The 16,466-nt window shown below is 44.9% G+C and overlaps 1 protein-coding gene across 1 annotated transcript; it reads left to right on the forward strand.

The window, feature by feature from the left end:
• Positions 1-197: 197 nt before the first annotated feature.
• Positions 198-16,142, forward strand: bckdk (branched chain ketoacid dehydrogenase kinase). Its single transcript, XM_041951715.1, has 11 exons — positions 198-574; positions 2,994-3,062; positions 3,170-3,280; positions 5,336-5,383; positions 7,231-7,350; positions 7,694-7,792; positions 8,184-8,257; positions 8,818-8,946; positions 10,547-10,636; positions 11,007-11,162; positions 11,649-16,142. The coding sequence occupies exons 1-11, from the start codon at positions 323-325 to the stop codon at positions 11,791-11,793; spliced, it is 1,293 nt and encodes a 430-aa protein (XP_041807649.1). The 5' UTR covers positions 198-322; the 3' UTR covers positions 11,794-16,142.
• The last annotated feature ends 324 nt before the right edge of the window (positions 16,143-16,466 follow it).

Genomic DNA, 16,466 nt, shown 5'->3' on the forward strand with positions numbered 1-16,466 from the left:
TCCCCCCCGAGCTACATGCCTGCTGAAATACTGGGAACTGTTTACCGACTGCAGTACGGTACAGTAGTGTAGGGGGGGCTGTGGATGCGGCTTCGCTCCGCCTCTGGCCCGCTGATTGGCTCAGCCGTCATGCCGTCGCCCCAGCGCTCTCCTCCACTGGCCAATGCGCACAAAGCCCTTTCTGTACCCTCTCTACTGTATTCAGATACGTGCCTTTGTGCACCATTCCGACGAGACCCCAATGGCCTCGTAGCAACACTAGAATTTAGTGCTCGTACCGGAACAGGGCAGCCCTGTTCACACACACACAGCTCGTCTCCAAATGCGTCCGGGACTGGCGGGTATAGCGGTGGAGATGCTGAGCGGTGCTTCCTGCAAGGCCAGGCCGAGGCTCGGCAGCCTCCTGCTGGCCCCGCTCACCAAAACAGTAACGTTACCGCCGATGTCAAGCACGGGGAGCCGCAGATTTCGGTCCACGTCCTCGATGCAGGGTTTTTCAGAGTTAGCTAGAGAGCGGTCGAAGACTGTCACGTCGTTTTACAACCAGTCCGCCATTGACGTCTCCGCAGAAAAGGTAAGAATGTGACTTTTTGCCGGTCCCCTCCTCTGAAACGCGTTACTACTGTAGCAACCAGGGCGTAAGCTAGCTGTAGCTTCACAATAATGCTAGCGTTAGCAAGGTTTGTGCTGAGTTCACTGACACTTACAAGATGGTAAATACGACACTCGCACTTGGATGGTCGATCGACGCTAGCGTCCGAAGCTAGCTGGCTACTTCTCTTTCCAACTTGGAGAAAGCTGTCAGCAAAAATACATGTGGTTACTGGATTAAATCTTTATTTCGAATAAAAAATGGAATACACGAAGTGTGTCAAATTAAAGCACAAGTAGCCACTTTTGAATTTGTTTTAATGACATTACCGTGTTTAGGATGCTGACTGTGAGCGATCAGATGCATATCTCTTATCAGTCGCAGGCCCGTTACGTTTAGTTAGCAGTAGCCGCTGTTTGACTGATTTTATCCTGAGTATGTGAATGCAGCGTCACGGTTTTTCACGGGGACGTTAGAAAACGTTAACGGTTCCGTTAATCTCGAACAAAGTAACAGCAGCAGGTTGTAAATTAATGGAAGAAGCATTTAGTCTTACTGTGAACTGATTCCTGGGTTGTTTTATCAAATTCAAAGTCAGTTCTCGCTGCGCTAACTTTAGCTGTAGTCGTATCTGTCAGACAAATGTAAAGCAAACATGTAGACATATTAATGGATGGTCGGGTCAATACAAACGAGTCAGCGCTTGTAACTAGTGAAAATCTTTCCTCCAACAGTTTTTATGCCCGACAGGAACATGGATGCCTCATTAGTTTGTCATCTGCTCACCAGCTGTGTGCTGGACGCAATGATCGGCTCAGAAAAACAAAGTGATCTGCAGCTGCATGTTAACTTCACTTACTGAGTGAAAACACACAGCACTGTCAGCTGCGAGAGAAAAATGTAAAATCACTGTTTCACACTGTGGAATTGACCAAAATGTTGGATTTTAAATAAACCTGAAGCTGTCAGGAGAGCAGTAACCCTCCGTGTATCTGTTAATATCCGTGCATGTTGCAGCTGATCTCTAACTCTCTCTGAATCTGTCTGATTGCAGTCAGCTGCAGTTCTGGTCTTGTGACCTGCAGTCACACTTAAACCTGCTGCAGTGGTCCCAGTGTGCAGCCCAGAGAGGGGCCACGAGATGATTAAAGTGCTAAAAAAAGGGGGCAAAATAAGATTGCAGTGGATGGTTATGGAGAATGAATCCTAATATGTTCTGATCTGTTCTCCAGAGCCACGCTCAGGTCACATGTTCCACTGCCTCTCTGCACTTGAGCAAACCTTTTCACAGCTTTTAAAACGAACAGCTGTGTGTGAGGTGTGCCCCTTCAGCCCTGTTTATACCTGGTATTAGCCTGAGATCACAGCGTATTTCTGCAGGCATTTACACCTTTCATTAACATACGTCCCTCATCCAAATACAGTTTGAATATTAATGCGAGGTGTAAATGAGGCTCTGAGTCAGTATTGACAGCAAAGCTTAGCTTAACTAAATAAGACCTGCCTTTAATGATGTCATTACCTGCAGCTGGCTATATTTTCAAGGCTTTATCCACAGGCCCGTTTCATAAACGTGACGAGCTACACGCTCTTAACACTTCACACAGCTGATTTTGTAGACTTTTTACACTTCGGTGTATTTAAGCTCAGGGAAGAGTTTGTTGACGTGATAATGATGGGCTGCGCCGGAATCATTGTCTCGTAGGTGTAACAGCGTCCGTTGAATCATTGCTGTGAAATCCCGTCACTGCGCAGTGATTCATTACTTACTGTTTGGAGAGAGATTACAAGTTTATTTCCCATAAAACATGAGCGCAGTGATCGTCTTCGGTTGGGCCTGGCGACTTCCTGCACACCAAAATACTTTTTTCAAAAGACAATAAGTGTACACCAATACATCTGAGAGAGGCTAATATTAACCGATTTATTGGTTGTAATACTTCTTAAAATTTTAATCAAAATCTGCCATCACATATTGAAAGTTGGCATCGAATTTCTGGTCAGATCTTGTTTGCTTTTCTTTGATCATTAACTAAATCAACATTTTTTGTGAGGTTTTTGTTCGGCTGTGTGTGTTTAGACACCATATAACATTTAAAAACTTTGGCTTTTTTTGTTAGATTTAAAGAAGCTTTATCTTTCTAAAAGTAAAGTATTAAAAAGCGCACGTTTCTGCTGTCAGCACTGAAACTCGGGTGTGGTTTAAGCCCTGGGAACTGAGACGGGCAGATTTGGAGAAGTTGCATTGAGCCTAAAAGGGTTAAATGAGGGATGAGACTTTTCTGCAGAGTCTGCTGGGTGTCATTTGTTCTGCATGAACATCATTTCTTTGAGAACAGCTGGACGTGTAGTCCTCGGGTGGATGGCACCTCAGACTGTGAATGTGTTAATTTCTCTCCAGGCCTCAGTGCGGCTCACCTTAGCGACCCTGCTGTATTCTGGGAAGTCTTCGGATGGCCACCACATCCTGGTAAATATTTCAGCCACACCGAGAGAACCGCCCGGTGTATGTTTAATGAAAAGCTCTTTGGTCCTTGACTTTTCGCACTCATTTGCTTTCCCTGTGTGTGACCTCAGAGCAGTGCCAAGTACCTACACAAGGAGCTGCCCGTACGGATCGCCCATCGCATCAAGGGCTTCCGTAGTTTGCCCTTCATCATTGGTTGCAACCCCACCATTCTGCAAGTGGTAAGAACACACACTGCACCGCCCGTGGCTACGGCTGCACGTGAAGCGAGGGAGCGTCGGCCCCGCGGCAGACTTTATAATAAGAAAGCGACGCTGGGCAGCTGCACAGGAGAATCATGGCTGAACTTTGAGTGGGAGGAGGGAACGGCTCTCTTTAGGTGCTGCTGCCTCCATTGTTCCTGGTGGGAAGGTGTGGGTGTGGCTCAGGAGGTGGAGCAGGTGGGCCACTAGTCTCAAGGCAGTGATTCCCACAGAACGACAGTGATACATATTTCTAGAAGCTTATTTCTTATTTCACAGTTATAATTCTTCTTAATTCTCCGCCCTGTTTAAGTGTGAACTCATAAACTGCTTTATTCTGCTCAGCTTGCTTTCCCTTCAGTTCTGTCCGCCCACACGGTGACGCGGCCCATCGACACGATGCAAACCAGCCTGGTACCGAATGACATCGGTATCAACCCGGTGCACTCACAAGCTTTTAGAAAACAGGAACATAAGTAGGCCTGTGTCGCACCACAGTCAGGGCATGTACAGGAGGCTGTAAACCAGAGGACGTCTCTCTGTTTGTCTCTGCAGGACATGTGTGTGATTGTCAGAGCGACGAGAGACCGTCCACTGGTCAACCGATCAGGGATGCTGTCGTTCCCTCAGACGGATAAAAAATGCTTAAATGGGCTGCTAGCGGCCGTCGTTAGCGACCGCTGGGCGACCTGTCAAAGCAAAGACCGTTATTAGTTTATGATTCAAGATTTCTTTATTGTCTTTGGGCATGACATGTCAATGAAATCTGCATTGCAACCCCCATGTTAGAAACAAGATAATAAGAAAGATAAGAAAGAATAAAATTAAAATAACTACAATAAAATAAACCAACGTGCAATAAAAATGTTCGTAAATGCAATTAAAAATATACCAGAATGAAAACATACTAAACAATAAACAGTAAAATATGTCAGTGAAATGCACCAACAGAATGAGATATATCAGTGAGACAGAGCAGGAAAAAATCAATACCTGTCGGGTCGTCATAAATACATAAATGTTTGGGAAACACTGACAGGGTTTCTGGGTCGACCCTCAGGTCCACGTTCTGAAGCGTCTTTGGGAAAGACACCAAACCCCAGATTTGTGAATGCAGACCAACATCGCTGGGTGTTAGCAGCTCGCTGTCTGAAAGGATTTACAGAGATTAGACCTTTCATAGTTCACTGGCCTGCGTGTATTGTACGGTATGAGACTTCAGCCTGGAAGTGGGTGAACATGAACCAGAGCCCCCCCCCCCCTCGCTTGTATAATACAGTATAACGTAGCTGGCAGCAGATGTGGTCTTCAGATTCAGTATGTGGGTCAACGTGACATAACTGATGAGGAAAGATTTAATGTTCACCTGCAGTTTAAAGAGCTGAGAGGAAATCACATTTCACTTAAAAAAAAAAAAAGCTTGGTTAACCTCTATAAAAGTGATTTAAGAGAATTTCTGTCATGTTTTTTATTGTCTTAGCGTTTCTCGTTGGCCTCCAGGAGCTTCGTGTGAACAGTTCTCGTTCTGTTTTCAGTCACAGCGACGCACCGCCTCTGCCCGTCTCCTGCTGCTGAACTTTCACCCACATTCTTTCCTTTCTGGTGTCGCGGATCTCTTCTGTGCCGATTACATAAAGAGCTGCTCCTTTTGTATGTCACCAGTTGTAATGTAGGTCAGGGTGACCCTGTTCCCTCTGTCGGCTCTTCTGTCGGGAAGGTTTTCAAACATGCTGATTATGAATTCAACTCTCGTTTGATTCGGTCATTTAAACTTCACCTTGAATGAGGAGCAAAGTTTATTTTCTGGGAGGAGTTGTTCAGCTTTGTTGGTAACACGGAGAATTCATCATGTGGAAGCATCCTGAAATGTGGCCCACACGTGGACATGTCAGTCATGGTGTGGGGCCCAGTCGGGGGCCCAGTCGGGGGCCCAGTCAGGGGCCGGTGCTGGCGGTGTGATGCTTCATGGATGGATGGATGATCACAGAGAATCGGTCTAACTGCAGCCTCCACCTCTCTTGTCCTCTCTTCCAGCATGAACTGTATATCAGAGCCTACCACATGCTCAGCGACTTCCCCCTGGTGAGTGTCTCACACGTGCACACACACACACACGCACACACACATGTGCACACACACACACACGCACACACACATGTGCACACACACACACACGGGGTCATAACCTGGAGTTCTTCTCTTCTCAGGGAGCAGCTTTACTTACCATCAAAAACAGGAAGTGTGAACATTTGCTGTCAACACTGTTGTTTAGTCTGCACGTAGCCGCTCCAGGATTGGTCGATCTGTTTAGCGCTCAGCCAATCCGAATGCAGCCCTAAACAACAACTCCCACTGCATGAAGTTTTTCATTAAATCTATTTAATTAAAAGTCACGAGTGACATCTTTACAGTTAAACCAAATACCTTTGACAGTCACAGATAAACCGAGAAAACATGCTCATATTTGACAAACAAATTTTTTACCCTTTTAAATAACTTATATCATCGACCATTTCTCAAATACAGCCACTCACAGCCGCGCTCTGAAAGAAGATTGTTTTGCCATCTGAGTTCTTTGGAAACTAAATTAATTTCCATTTCCTCCTCAGTTTGCTGAACGTGGCTGTTTTGTGCTGTTTGTGTGTTCTCACTGAGTGTTAATGAGCCGTCAGGTTGATCAGATCAGCAAAGCAGTCCAGTTATCTGCTCACTCATTGTGAAAAGTGAAAGTGTAATAGATTACGTATTTACTTTCTCTTTGGGAAGTTGCAGTAATAAGCTTTAAAAACACTGAACAGCCCGACAGCTGCTGCATGAAAGGTGAAGGGACTTTGCCTGAGGTCTGTATGATGTCGTCACGTGGTTGGTAGTTGGTAGGTGTGAACAGCGTCTCTGAGGCTGAGACTGTTTCTGGTGTTTGGGTTCATCAGTGCAATAAAAGATCTGCGTTTGGATTCAGGTAAGTTTCACATGGACGAGTGAAAAGATAAATGTTTACTGCACGTACAAAGAAGCAATAAAGGCGGTGCAAGAAGAGACGGGCAGCTTCGTACTGTGTGTGTGTGTGCGGGTGGCTGTAAAGTGTATTTGCTGCTCAGATGTGACTCATGCTACAGGTTTAAACATGATTAATATTGAGAATCATAATAACCGTTTGTTAGAAACTCTCAGTTTGTGGAGTCTCTGTGTTCAGCTTCAGGTTCAGAGACGGGCTCAGTGTGGACCGGGGGTCAGTCTCGGCTCTTTATTCGACTCTTTTGCCTTCTTTGAGTTTTGTTTGGTTCTGCGTTGGTACACGTGCGACTGCGGACGATGACAAACCTGCTCAACATGTTTTCTGTTCTGTTCTGCTGAAATCTGAGACACCGTGAAGTCTGCGCTCAGTCCCTCTGAGGCTCGCTCAAACTGGTCAAATTCAAAGAAACACCCTGTTACTGTGAGGGTGTGAGTCCTGATGGACTCTTTTATGTTTTACATCACTGAATCCCAATGGATGACATTTAGCTTTTCTAACACAAATAAAGGCTAAACCACAGCGAGAGGTGGACTGTTGTAGCTCACATGGTAAATAATGTGTTAATATGTACATCATGTACATTTCCACAGCTCTATAAGCTCTATCTCTTTCTCTTCTCAACAGAAACACTGGTTTCATTCAGTAATTAGTTGCTTCTACTTTGCTGTTCACTTAAATTCAAGACTTCCTGCAGATTTTCACATTAAAAGCCTTTGAACTGCTGCAGTGCTGTGCAGCAGGTGCAGAGTTTCACTGGTGGTAAACGGTCATTTCTGTCCCTGAGAGTAAGAAAACCTCAAAATGGCCATGTGAATATGACACGTCTCTGTTGTGCTGATGATTTAGAGCTGTTTTAATTAGATTTTTTATTTATTTGAAAGGGTTGACATGAACAGTGCCTCTCTGTCGACAGATCAAGGATCAGGACGTGGAGGCTCGTTTCTGTAAGCTGGTGCAGCAGCTGCTGGACGACCACAAAGATGTGGTCACCATGCTGGCTCAGGGCTTCAGGGAGTGTCGCAGGCACGTCCAGGTAAGAGCTGAAGCTTCACGACGCTCAGAACAACAAACGTCTGCAGGATGGACGGATTGTTCCCCGTTAATGACTTTTAAATTCCACTGAGGATGTTTCATGTCTTTGATCAGGGTCACTGAAGGTCTTCCAGCTGTCAGAAACATCCTGTTAAAGCTCTAAATTCAAGTCTTAAAAGTTTTAAAGTGCTCAAATCTGTTTATTAAATGTAATTTTCTTCTGAAATCTCTTAATGTTGTTAAAATCAAAGAGCGTCGTTAATATTCCAGATTTTTGTTTCCTGGTTAGTGTGTCTTTATCTGATGGGTTTCGTCAGTCGGAGCTGTTTCCTTTCCTGTCGTAGGATGAGATGATCCTCCGCAGCTTCCTGGACACAACGCTGTGCTCTCGCCTGGGGATCCGAATGTTGGCCACACACCATCTCGCCCTCCACGAAGACAATGTATGTCTGACAGTCACCTGCCCGCCTCCTCTCTCTGACTGTTCCTGCAGATCTGCAGCTCTCAGCCCTGAACCACTTAGTTCCTACTGAAAAACAAACGTCTAATTTCATCTCTTTGAAAAGCTCGTTAAACTAAATCAGCTGATCATCATGGTTTGTAGCAAACATTACTCACACAAGAAGAAATAATGTGTTTGCTGGGGGTTATTTTCAGCTGGAAGGAAACATCAGATGTTTTTTATGTGTAAACTGAATTGATGAGTTAAATCTCAGGATCTGCAGTGAAATCCTGCCTGCAGTGATGCAGCAGTCACTTTAAAACAGCTGATTGATGGTTACTGTTCACTCATTTTTAAGCTGTTTTTAAAATAAATCTTTTTTCTTGTTGCAGCCTGATTTCGTCGGGATCATATGCAGACGTCTCTCCCCCAAAAAAATCATAGAGAAGTGGGTGGACTTTGCCAGGTAAGCATGAACTCACACAGCTCTGTTTGTTTATCACCTTCAGATGACTTTGTACGAGCACTCTGTTGACTGAGGGAGGTCAGAGGTCAGCTGATAAACTCTCAGGAGCACACACGTTTCAGCTCCTGGAGCTGTGAATGAGATACGAGCTATCGTTCCCGCTGACCTGTCTTATCGAATGACCCGTGTGGAGTCAGCAAAAAGAGAGTTCACACAGTTTGTGAGGTGAAAATGAGTAAACCTGATTGGAAATAACGAGTTTTATGGTGTGGGGCAGAGTAGAGCTGGTGAACACATAACTGATCTTAACAAAGTTTGGATTTAGCAACACTAGCATCATAGTTTATAATTTCAGGCTGTCAATCCACCACTTTAACAGCAAAATACTTTCTCTTCAGTTGTGCTTTGTGTTTAGTGCTAATTAGCATATGATAGCATGCTAACACACTTAACTAGCCACTGCGCTAAACTTGCTAAGCTAGGTTTTTACATGATACAGCTGTGGAGCGACTGGATCAGGTCCTCCTCGTGGCTCTAAACGCTCCTCATGTGTTCCTCAGGCGTCTGTGCGAGCACCAGTACGGCAACTCTCCCAGAGTGAGGATCAACGGACACGTAGCGGCTCGCTTCCCCTTCATCCCTCTGCCTCTGGATTACATCCTGCCCGAGCTCCTCAAGAACGCCATGAGGTGACTCATTCACAGCGCGCACGCACACACGTGTTCATCTATGTGTGACACGGTATCTTAGATTTCTTTCATAAGTTGTCATGTCATTATAAGTCATGATTGATAACGATGGTTTTAAAGTTGGAAAGAATGCAAATTCTGAAAAATGTCTTCTTTCTCTAGATTAACGACAGTTTAATGCATCAGACATCAGACATAAATGTTGTCACACCTCATCCCTCATGTCACAAAATCAAATCTATCACAGCACCAGCACACAAACCAAGACCCCGACCCCTCAAAAGCCTAAAAGACCCCAAAATTATCCCACAAGTTTGCACCTCCAGATGTTATTTCTCTTCATTTGTGATAATTGATCAAATTAATTAAAATCTGGAGGAACATCTTTATTAGTATTCTGTAATTTTTGGTATCTAGAATGCGAACGAGCAGAAGATACAAACATGGATTAGTATTGATCTCTGTGTCGGACGTTGATTTGGTGAAAACTTTATTCTACATTTTAGTTTTTAATACATTCGGGTTTTAAGACACCTGCTGATAACAGAATCTGGTAATCATCTTTTTTTCTACGTGAAACTTAACAGAAGAATAAAAACAGCATCATCGTGAAGATAAACGTCTGGACTTGGTGAAGGTCACATTCTCCATCACCTCAACCACAAAGCACAATTTAAACATCTTCATGAACACGGAGTTTGAGGCGAGATTAAAAACAGCAAGTAAGGTGTGAAAACAGCTCTGAGCCGTATGATTAAAGCAGCGGCTGAAGAACAGACGCTTCTGGGTGCGATTCCTAAATCACATGAGCCCCCCCGTTAGTGCCGGTCCTCTTAGACATATTCATTCATTCATTTCACGCCTCTGTACTGGTTTTGTCTGCAGGCCCACCTCGTTTTATTGGAATGATATTTTAACGTCAGTCAGCAGCGATTGGTTTGCTAGAGCTGAGGGGAGGAGCAAGCGCAGCGACGTGCAGCCATTGGCTTCATCAGTGTTGGCGTATCACTGTCACTCTTGTCATTAGGAGCATTAAAAAAAAGCCTGACCAACAGCAATCGGGGGGGCTTGGTCTTGGCTTCAGGTCGTCCTCATCATGGTTTCCGTCCTCACTCTGGAAGCAGGACTTGACCCCGAGTCGTCGTCTGTCCAGATGTGTCCAGTAGTAAAATATTATCTCCATTCTAAACGTTGGTGTAACGACCACAGAACATCTTTTTCTCATCATGACTGAAGACGAGCAGTGAAGACTTCCTCCTGAGCTGTGTGGTCAGAGCTGGGGGGACGGCGTCCGGCTGGATCTGCTGGCTCTTCTGTGTTGGCGGCTGAATTCCTCGTCTTAATGACTGGTTCAGAGCAGCAGCAGCAGCAGGAGGCCGTCCCCAAAGCTGTTGTTTACAGCTGAGTCTGACTCTTTATTCCATCTTAAAACCCCAAAAAGCGAGATTTAAACAGTAACCGTGTTCGCCAGCGTTCAGCGCGACAGAACTGTGAGCAGCAACCAGAACAAATGTGTCTGAACGGTTTTCATCAAAACACCTTCAAAAAACCTTTTCTGAGATGAGAGCACAGCCGCTCATCCGTCTCTCTGTCTCTTCAGGGCCACCATGGAAAGCCATCTGGACACGCCGTACAACGTGCCCGACGTGGTCGTCACCATCGCCAATAATGACATTGATTTTGTCATCAGGTGAGCGGCTTAACAGGCGAAACAGACGTCACAGTAGTTCAGTGAAGATAATGTTCTTATTTAACATTTTAACTAGCAATGACTTCCTGATACAGGAATGTATCAGGAACTGTGCACTGCTGCACCTCTTTTAAAACGTTGTATTTATGTAACATGTAATCTATTTTTACTTATATTTTATCTTTTCATTGTGTGGTTTTATGCACTTTCTTTATTTCTATTTTCAGCCTTATTATCATTATCAAGTGGGTTTTATTCTCCATTACTTTCATTTTTTTGCTGTTTTTATGTCTTTTCTGTCTTTTGAGCTGCAGTTCCTGTATGAAAGGTGCCGTACAATTAAAGTTTATTATTATTATTTTCCTTGAAGGATTTCAGACCGTGGCGGCGGCATCCCTCACAACATTATCGACAAAGTGATGGACTACCACTTCAGCACGGCTGAGGAGAGCGCACAGGACCCCCGCATGAGCAACCTCTTCAACAGCATCACCAACAGTGGAAACCAGTCCAGCCCTATGCACGGGTAAGACTTCAGTATTTACTAATTATTTCAGTTTTAGCCACGTCTGCACTAACCCGCATGAATCTGAAGGCACGAAGCAGCCAAAAACTCCACCAGGAGTTCTGGTATTGACGCTGATTTGGCGTCCGCACAGCTGACAACACGTCGCCGGGTGGTAAAAGTTGTATCTGCATTTCACAGTTCACGTCATACCACGTCACTTGAGATGATTCCTCGTCTTTTCGTCGCAGCGATCAGCACGCTAAATGTGCTCACATGGGTCAAAGAGCGAGAGGGGAGAATGGATGACTTGTTATGCTGCCTCGGAGGCTTGGCAGTGACTTCCTGCCCCGGTGGCCACCTGTGTTTACCTGCAGGTGGCATTTCACGCCTCATCTACGCCTAGCTTCGTGTTGTAACCGACAACAGGTCCAGCTAGCCGTGCAGCTCGGATGCAGCTCGAACGCCTCGCCGTCACCTTACACCTGCTGTCTCTGTGCTCCGCAGGTTTGGCTTCGGCTTGCCCACGTCCAGGGCCTACGCCGAGTACCTGGGCGGCTCTCTGTCCATACAGTCTATGCAGGGCATCGGAACCGACGTCTACCTGCGTCTGCGCCACATCGACGGCAAAGGAGAGAGCTTCCGAGTGTAGAGCTCCCCGTTTGTCCCCCCGACCCAGGAATCAGGCCATGCAGGAGTGCAGAGGGTTTCCCACCCGAGAGGCCGGCATGGACTACAGGACTTCGGTCCACAAAGTGATAGCCGACACAGTATGTTGTCAGAGAGCTCCTAAATTCACCAAACTACTACTTGTTCCTTTTTGTTCTGCCTTAGACTGATTATAAGCTATGTTAGCTCTCAACATGATTTCTGTTGTTTCCCTCTGTGTTTTGTACCCTGTGGCATGTCGTCTTCGTTTGTCGTTTTAAGGGGTGTATGAACTTTTGAATGTTTAGGTTATCGGGACAAACTGTGCATGATGGTGGACATTAATGTTACTGTGGAAGGAAGGAAGGAAGGAAAAAAGAGCTTCAGTTTTAAAGAAGTTCACTCTGAAGTTACTTGTCGCGTAGCCTCAAAACAGGAACAGGCACTCTGATGCTAAAGGTTTCAAATGAACCTTCTGAAACACTCCAGCCACCCTGTCACAATCTGCACAAAGCTGCTCACATGGTCCACAACGATCAATACGACCACAGTTTGAATAACCACATCCTTCTTGTTCGTTATCAGCTGTCTATCAAATCTAAGGTCTGGAAGGAAAACGGCGTCGGCGTCCTCGCAGTGAGGTGGAAACGCTCTCCGGCGCGAGCTGCAAACCTCAGCCCATAGCGATATTCTACAAAGCCTTCTGAGTTCAGCTGTGGCTCATTAACGCATAAGGAAAAGCTCGTTGACAGATGTCAGAGCCGTGACGAACGTCTCCGCTCAGCAGTGTTTTTGTGGAGCTTTCAGGCAGGAGAGCCGACCGAGATGTTCAGTGGCCTTACTGTGTGACGCCGGTCCTTCACGCATGCTGCGTCTAACTTTTTATTTCGTTGCCTTTTTCACATCACACAGTCGTTTCATTAGTTTGTGTCGGATGTTTTTGCACAATGAATAGATTTCCCATCACACTGCTCAGCACTTGCACCAATCACAGCAGTTTTTGACTTTATTATAGCATCTTTCAGAGTAACAGTATACCATAGAAGTATTGTCTAATTTTATCTGACGTTTTTTTTTTTTTTTTGTTAGAAAGTGTGTCAGTTGTATTTCAGTCTTTTTGAGATTGTGTTAGATTACATTTCAGGATCAGAGACGGGGTTTCTGTTAACAGTGGAAGTTGAGTTTGACTGAGGTTTTTAGTCATTTTCAGTTTCTACAGATCACAACTCGATTATGTCGTTACCTCGAAACAAATGGCCATCGAAAAACTAAATTCTATTGATTTCACCCCTTTATTCCACTAATTAAGAAAAGTTCAGTTTCCTGATGTGTTGCTGCTGCTAAAGGTCTCGGTACGCTTCAAACAACAGCAACGCCTGGCTGCAGCCCGCTGCCTCGACAAGCTCGCTGCAATGATTTACCGTATTTTTTGTGTCTTTATATTCTCTCCTGCTGTCACGGTGCTGCACTCTGTTGTGAAGGATTAAAGGAGAGCTTGAAATGTCCAAACCATGGACACTTTCACACCTCAGACGTCTGTCCCTTCTCTGCGCGAAGCAGCTGAGCTTGTCTGATTATCTGTTACAGAGCGTTACGAAAAACGTCAAACACAGAGCCCCGATCGAATCCGCCATCGGGAAGGTGCTTCAGACGCCGTCAGACCACCTGACGAGCACTTTGTTCGAAGCTCATTGAGTCACAAGCACAGCAACAAGAATGTGATCCCTCACAGGCCTCCCACCTGCAAGCACTGCCACAACACCAAGCCCCTCACTGTTTTTAAGCTCATCAGTTCAGAATCAGGATTATTTTGTCTAATAAAGTTTTTTCCCCCCCGCTGTTCTTCACGGTCAGTCCAAATCGGTTTCATTAAGTCATTCCTCTGGACCTGAAGACAAACAGACGAGCACCACAAAAACAGCATTTATCTCGAAAAAGTCCTAATTTATGCTGAAACTAACGACAAAATAATCAAGTTGTGATCTCAAGATAACGCAGCAGGAAGTATCTGCCAGAGCTTCCTGTTTGTTTGTTTTTTTACAGCGAAACAGAGTCGACGCCAAGTTTAGAGGTTTGGCCCAGATGATGAACTCAAGCACTCCTCACATTTTGTTGAACATTCCCCAGTGAGCACCAGTCATCAAGCAACAGATCAACCCGAAGAACTCGGTTCAGTTTTATACGTCAGGAGCATTCGTCAACACATGATCTTATACTGTCATGTTTTTAGCAGAGAGGGCATTGAGCTGTAAATTGAGCTAAAGCTAATTAACAAGACTGGACAACTGTAAACCATCGGAAGTCGTATTCTAAGCAGTTTTCATTTTTGGCCCCCCAACAGACTCAACCTGTTGATTATTGGTTGTGGAGTTGAACAACATTTTAATCTAAAGCTGTTTGTCAGCTCACATCGTATGATCCACCTAATGGGAAAATCAATAATGTCAGATTCTGACATGTTTTCTATCTTACAGATGAATCACTGGTTCACTTGGATTTATACTCACAATAAAAAAATGCTTTTTGTTTTCCCTTCAAACAAATGTTCCTTGAGTTAAAATGAGATTTTAGCTTGTGAGACATTGTGAAAACACGAGTGAACCACTTCTTTCTGTTGTAAGATATTTAAACATAATCTGGTTCAGTTTGTGAAATACTTTCCCATAAGTCACCGTCCCAGAGTGAACGGCCTCTGTTATCTGTCCCTGTGTTCAAGCTGAGGCCGTGTATATGAATAAATGTGTTTATTGTGGCTTTGAAGGTCTTGAAGATGTAGTAAATATGTATCTTATGCATGTGAAGCAGACGGAGCGAACAGACGCTGGTCAACGATAGTCTGAGGTTTACGTCCCTTTGAGACACGTGAGCAGCATCATTCTGAGATTGTTTTTCTTTTCAAAAATGTTGCTGTGGTTTGTAAATGTTGGCTTTGGCAGCGAGGCTGTGGCTTCATGACGCATGTACTGTCCGCCCCCTGCTGGCCTAAAACAACAGTGCAGGCAGACTGAAAAATGGAGGAAAATGATAAATGCATTGTTTTTAAAGAGGGGAAGGATGTACAGCCAATGAGTTTCTGAGTTTTCCACATTTCTGATTTTGTCATTTTTGCATATGGAAATGAAGATCAACTTAAAAAAAAAACCTTTTTTTATAGAAATGTTTGGAGTGTGCCGGCTGCAGACGCAAACTGAATCCAAATTATTTCAGAAAAGAGATCTACACGCCATGAATTCCAAAACTGAGCGTAGAACTTGTAATAATGAGGAGCCTTCACACATCATCTAGTGTTGCTTTATGCTTTATGTTTGTTTTACGAACGGCAGCCGGGGGGGGTTGACAGTATTTATGGGACTCATCATTAAAATACTCTCAGCTCAAAAACTACAAGCCGTATTAAAACCACAAGTGACATGAGGCTTCACTCAAGATGCTGATATATGTTCTGTTTATATAAAAACTCTCTGTAGTTCAACATACACACAAGACACATTGACTCTCATTCATTTCCTGTTGACTTCGGTCACTTTTGGGGATGTTACATAGACTTCCATTCATTTCCTGGAGACAGTAACTCCAATGCTAACCATAACCACCTCACTCACCAGTTCAGTGAACTAAGTCAGAACACACACACACACAGTGAGGGGTGAGGGGGGGGTCAGACAGCTCATTTAACAGGAAAACAACCTCTTAAACTCAGCTTACTGTTCCAACATTGAGCGTCCAGGCGCCCAAATGAACGTATCCACGGAGTCAAAAGACTCTGCTCAACGCGCTGACGTAGATTTTATGTTTGTGATGTTAAAAATGCGAAAACTGCAGCGAGTCTTCTGTCGTCAGTTAACGTGGGGGTCTGCGGGCAGCCCGCTGGCTCTCCCATCACCCAGAAGCTCACTGTGCCAAATGTGTTCGACCACTTGCCTGCATAAATACACATGAGGACGTTTGGATGATAAACTGGCTTTAGAGCTCTGGTACTGGTTTCCCCCCCTTTCACCCACCCTGACTCACCACACACACACTCACTGCCAACTTCAGAGTATTCATGTGCGATTAGCGCCGACCTCTGAGAGACGTCATAGCACCTTGATCCCGCTCAAACCGCGTGACAGGAGGAGTATCCTGGTGAAAATCCAGTAGAGCACGTACAAGGAATACAAACTGTTCTTTGCACAGCCGGCACACCAATCCTGAAATCAACATCATCTCCAGTTCAAAGCCAAAATATTGGAGTCATGTTACTTGGAAAATGTGCTGCCATGGAGTGTTTGTCTCCTAGACTGAAATTAGTTTCTCTCACACGTTTTCTGTTCAGGACTCTGTAACATTAAATCTTACTTGGTTGGAAAAGTGTCTCGACTGCTGTCTTTCTTGTACATCTCTCGTCAGGAAGCTGTCACACGGGTCTCGCAGCTATCTGCGGAGAATCTGTAAATATTTGCAGACTGAGCAGCAGAGCGTCGTCTCAGCCGACGGGTACGTGCCGTCTTTCAGGAACAAAACATTCTAGCTGACATGCACTGTCCACCATGACGCCTCCACAGCAGCCGGGTTTCACCAGGTTTCACAGTCCCACTGACTGAAATTCAGAAGGTGATCATGATGCCTGTTTTTAAGCTGAGGTCACATTTCTGTAGAGTCTCCTTGTTGGTCTGTGTAATATAATTTGCTTCCAGT

This window comes from Chelmon rostratus, chromosome 14, assembly GCF_017976325.1.
Source record: "Chelmon rostratus isolate fCheRos1 chromosome 14, fCheRos1.pri, whole genome shotgun sequence".
Lineage (NCBI taxonomy): Eukaryota > Metazoa > Chordata > Actinopteri > Chaetodontiformes > Chaetodontidae > Chelmon > Chelmon rostratus.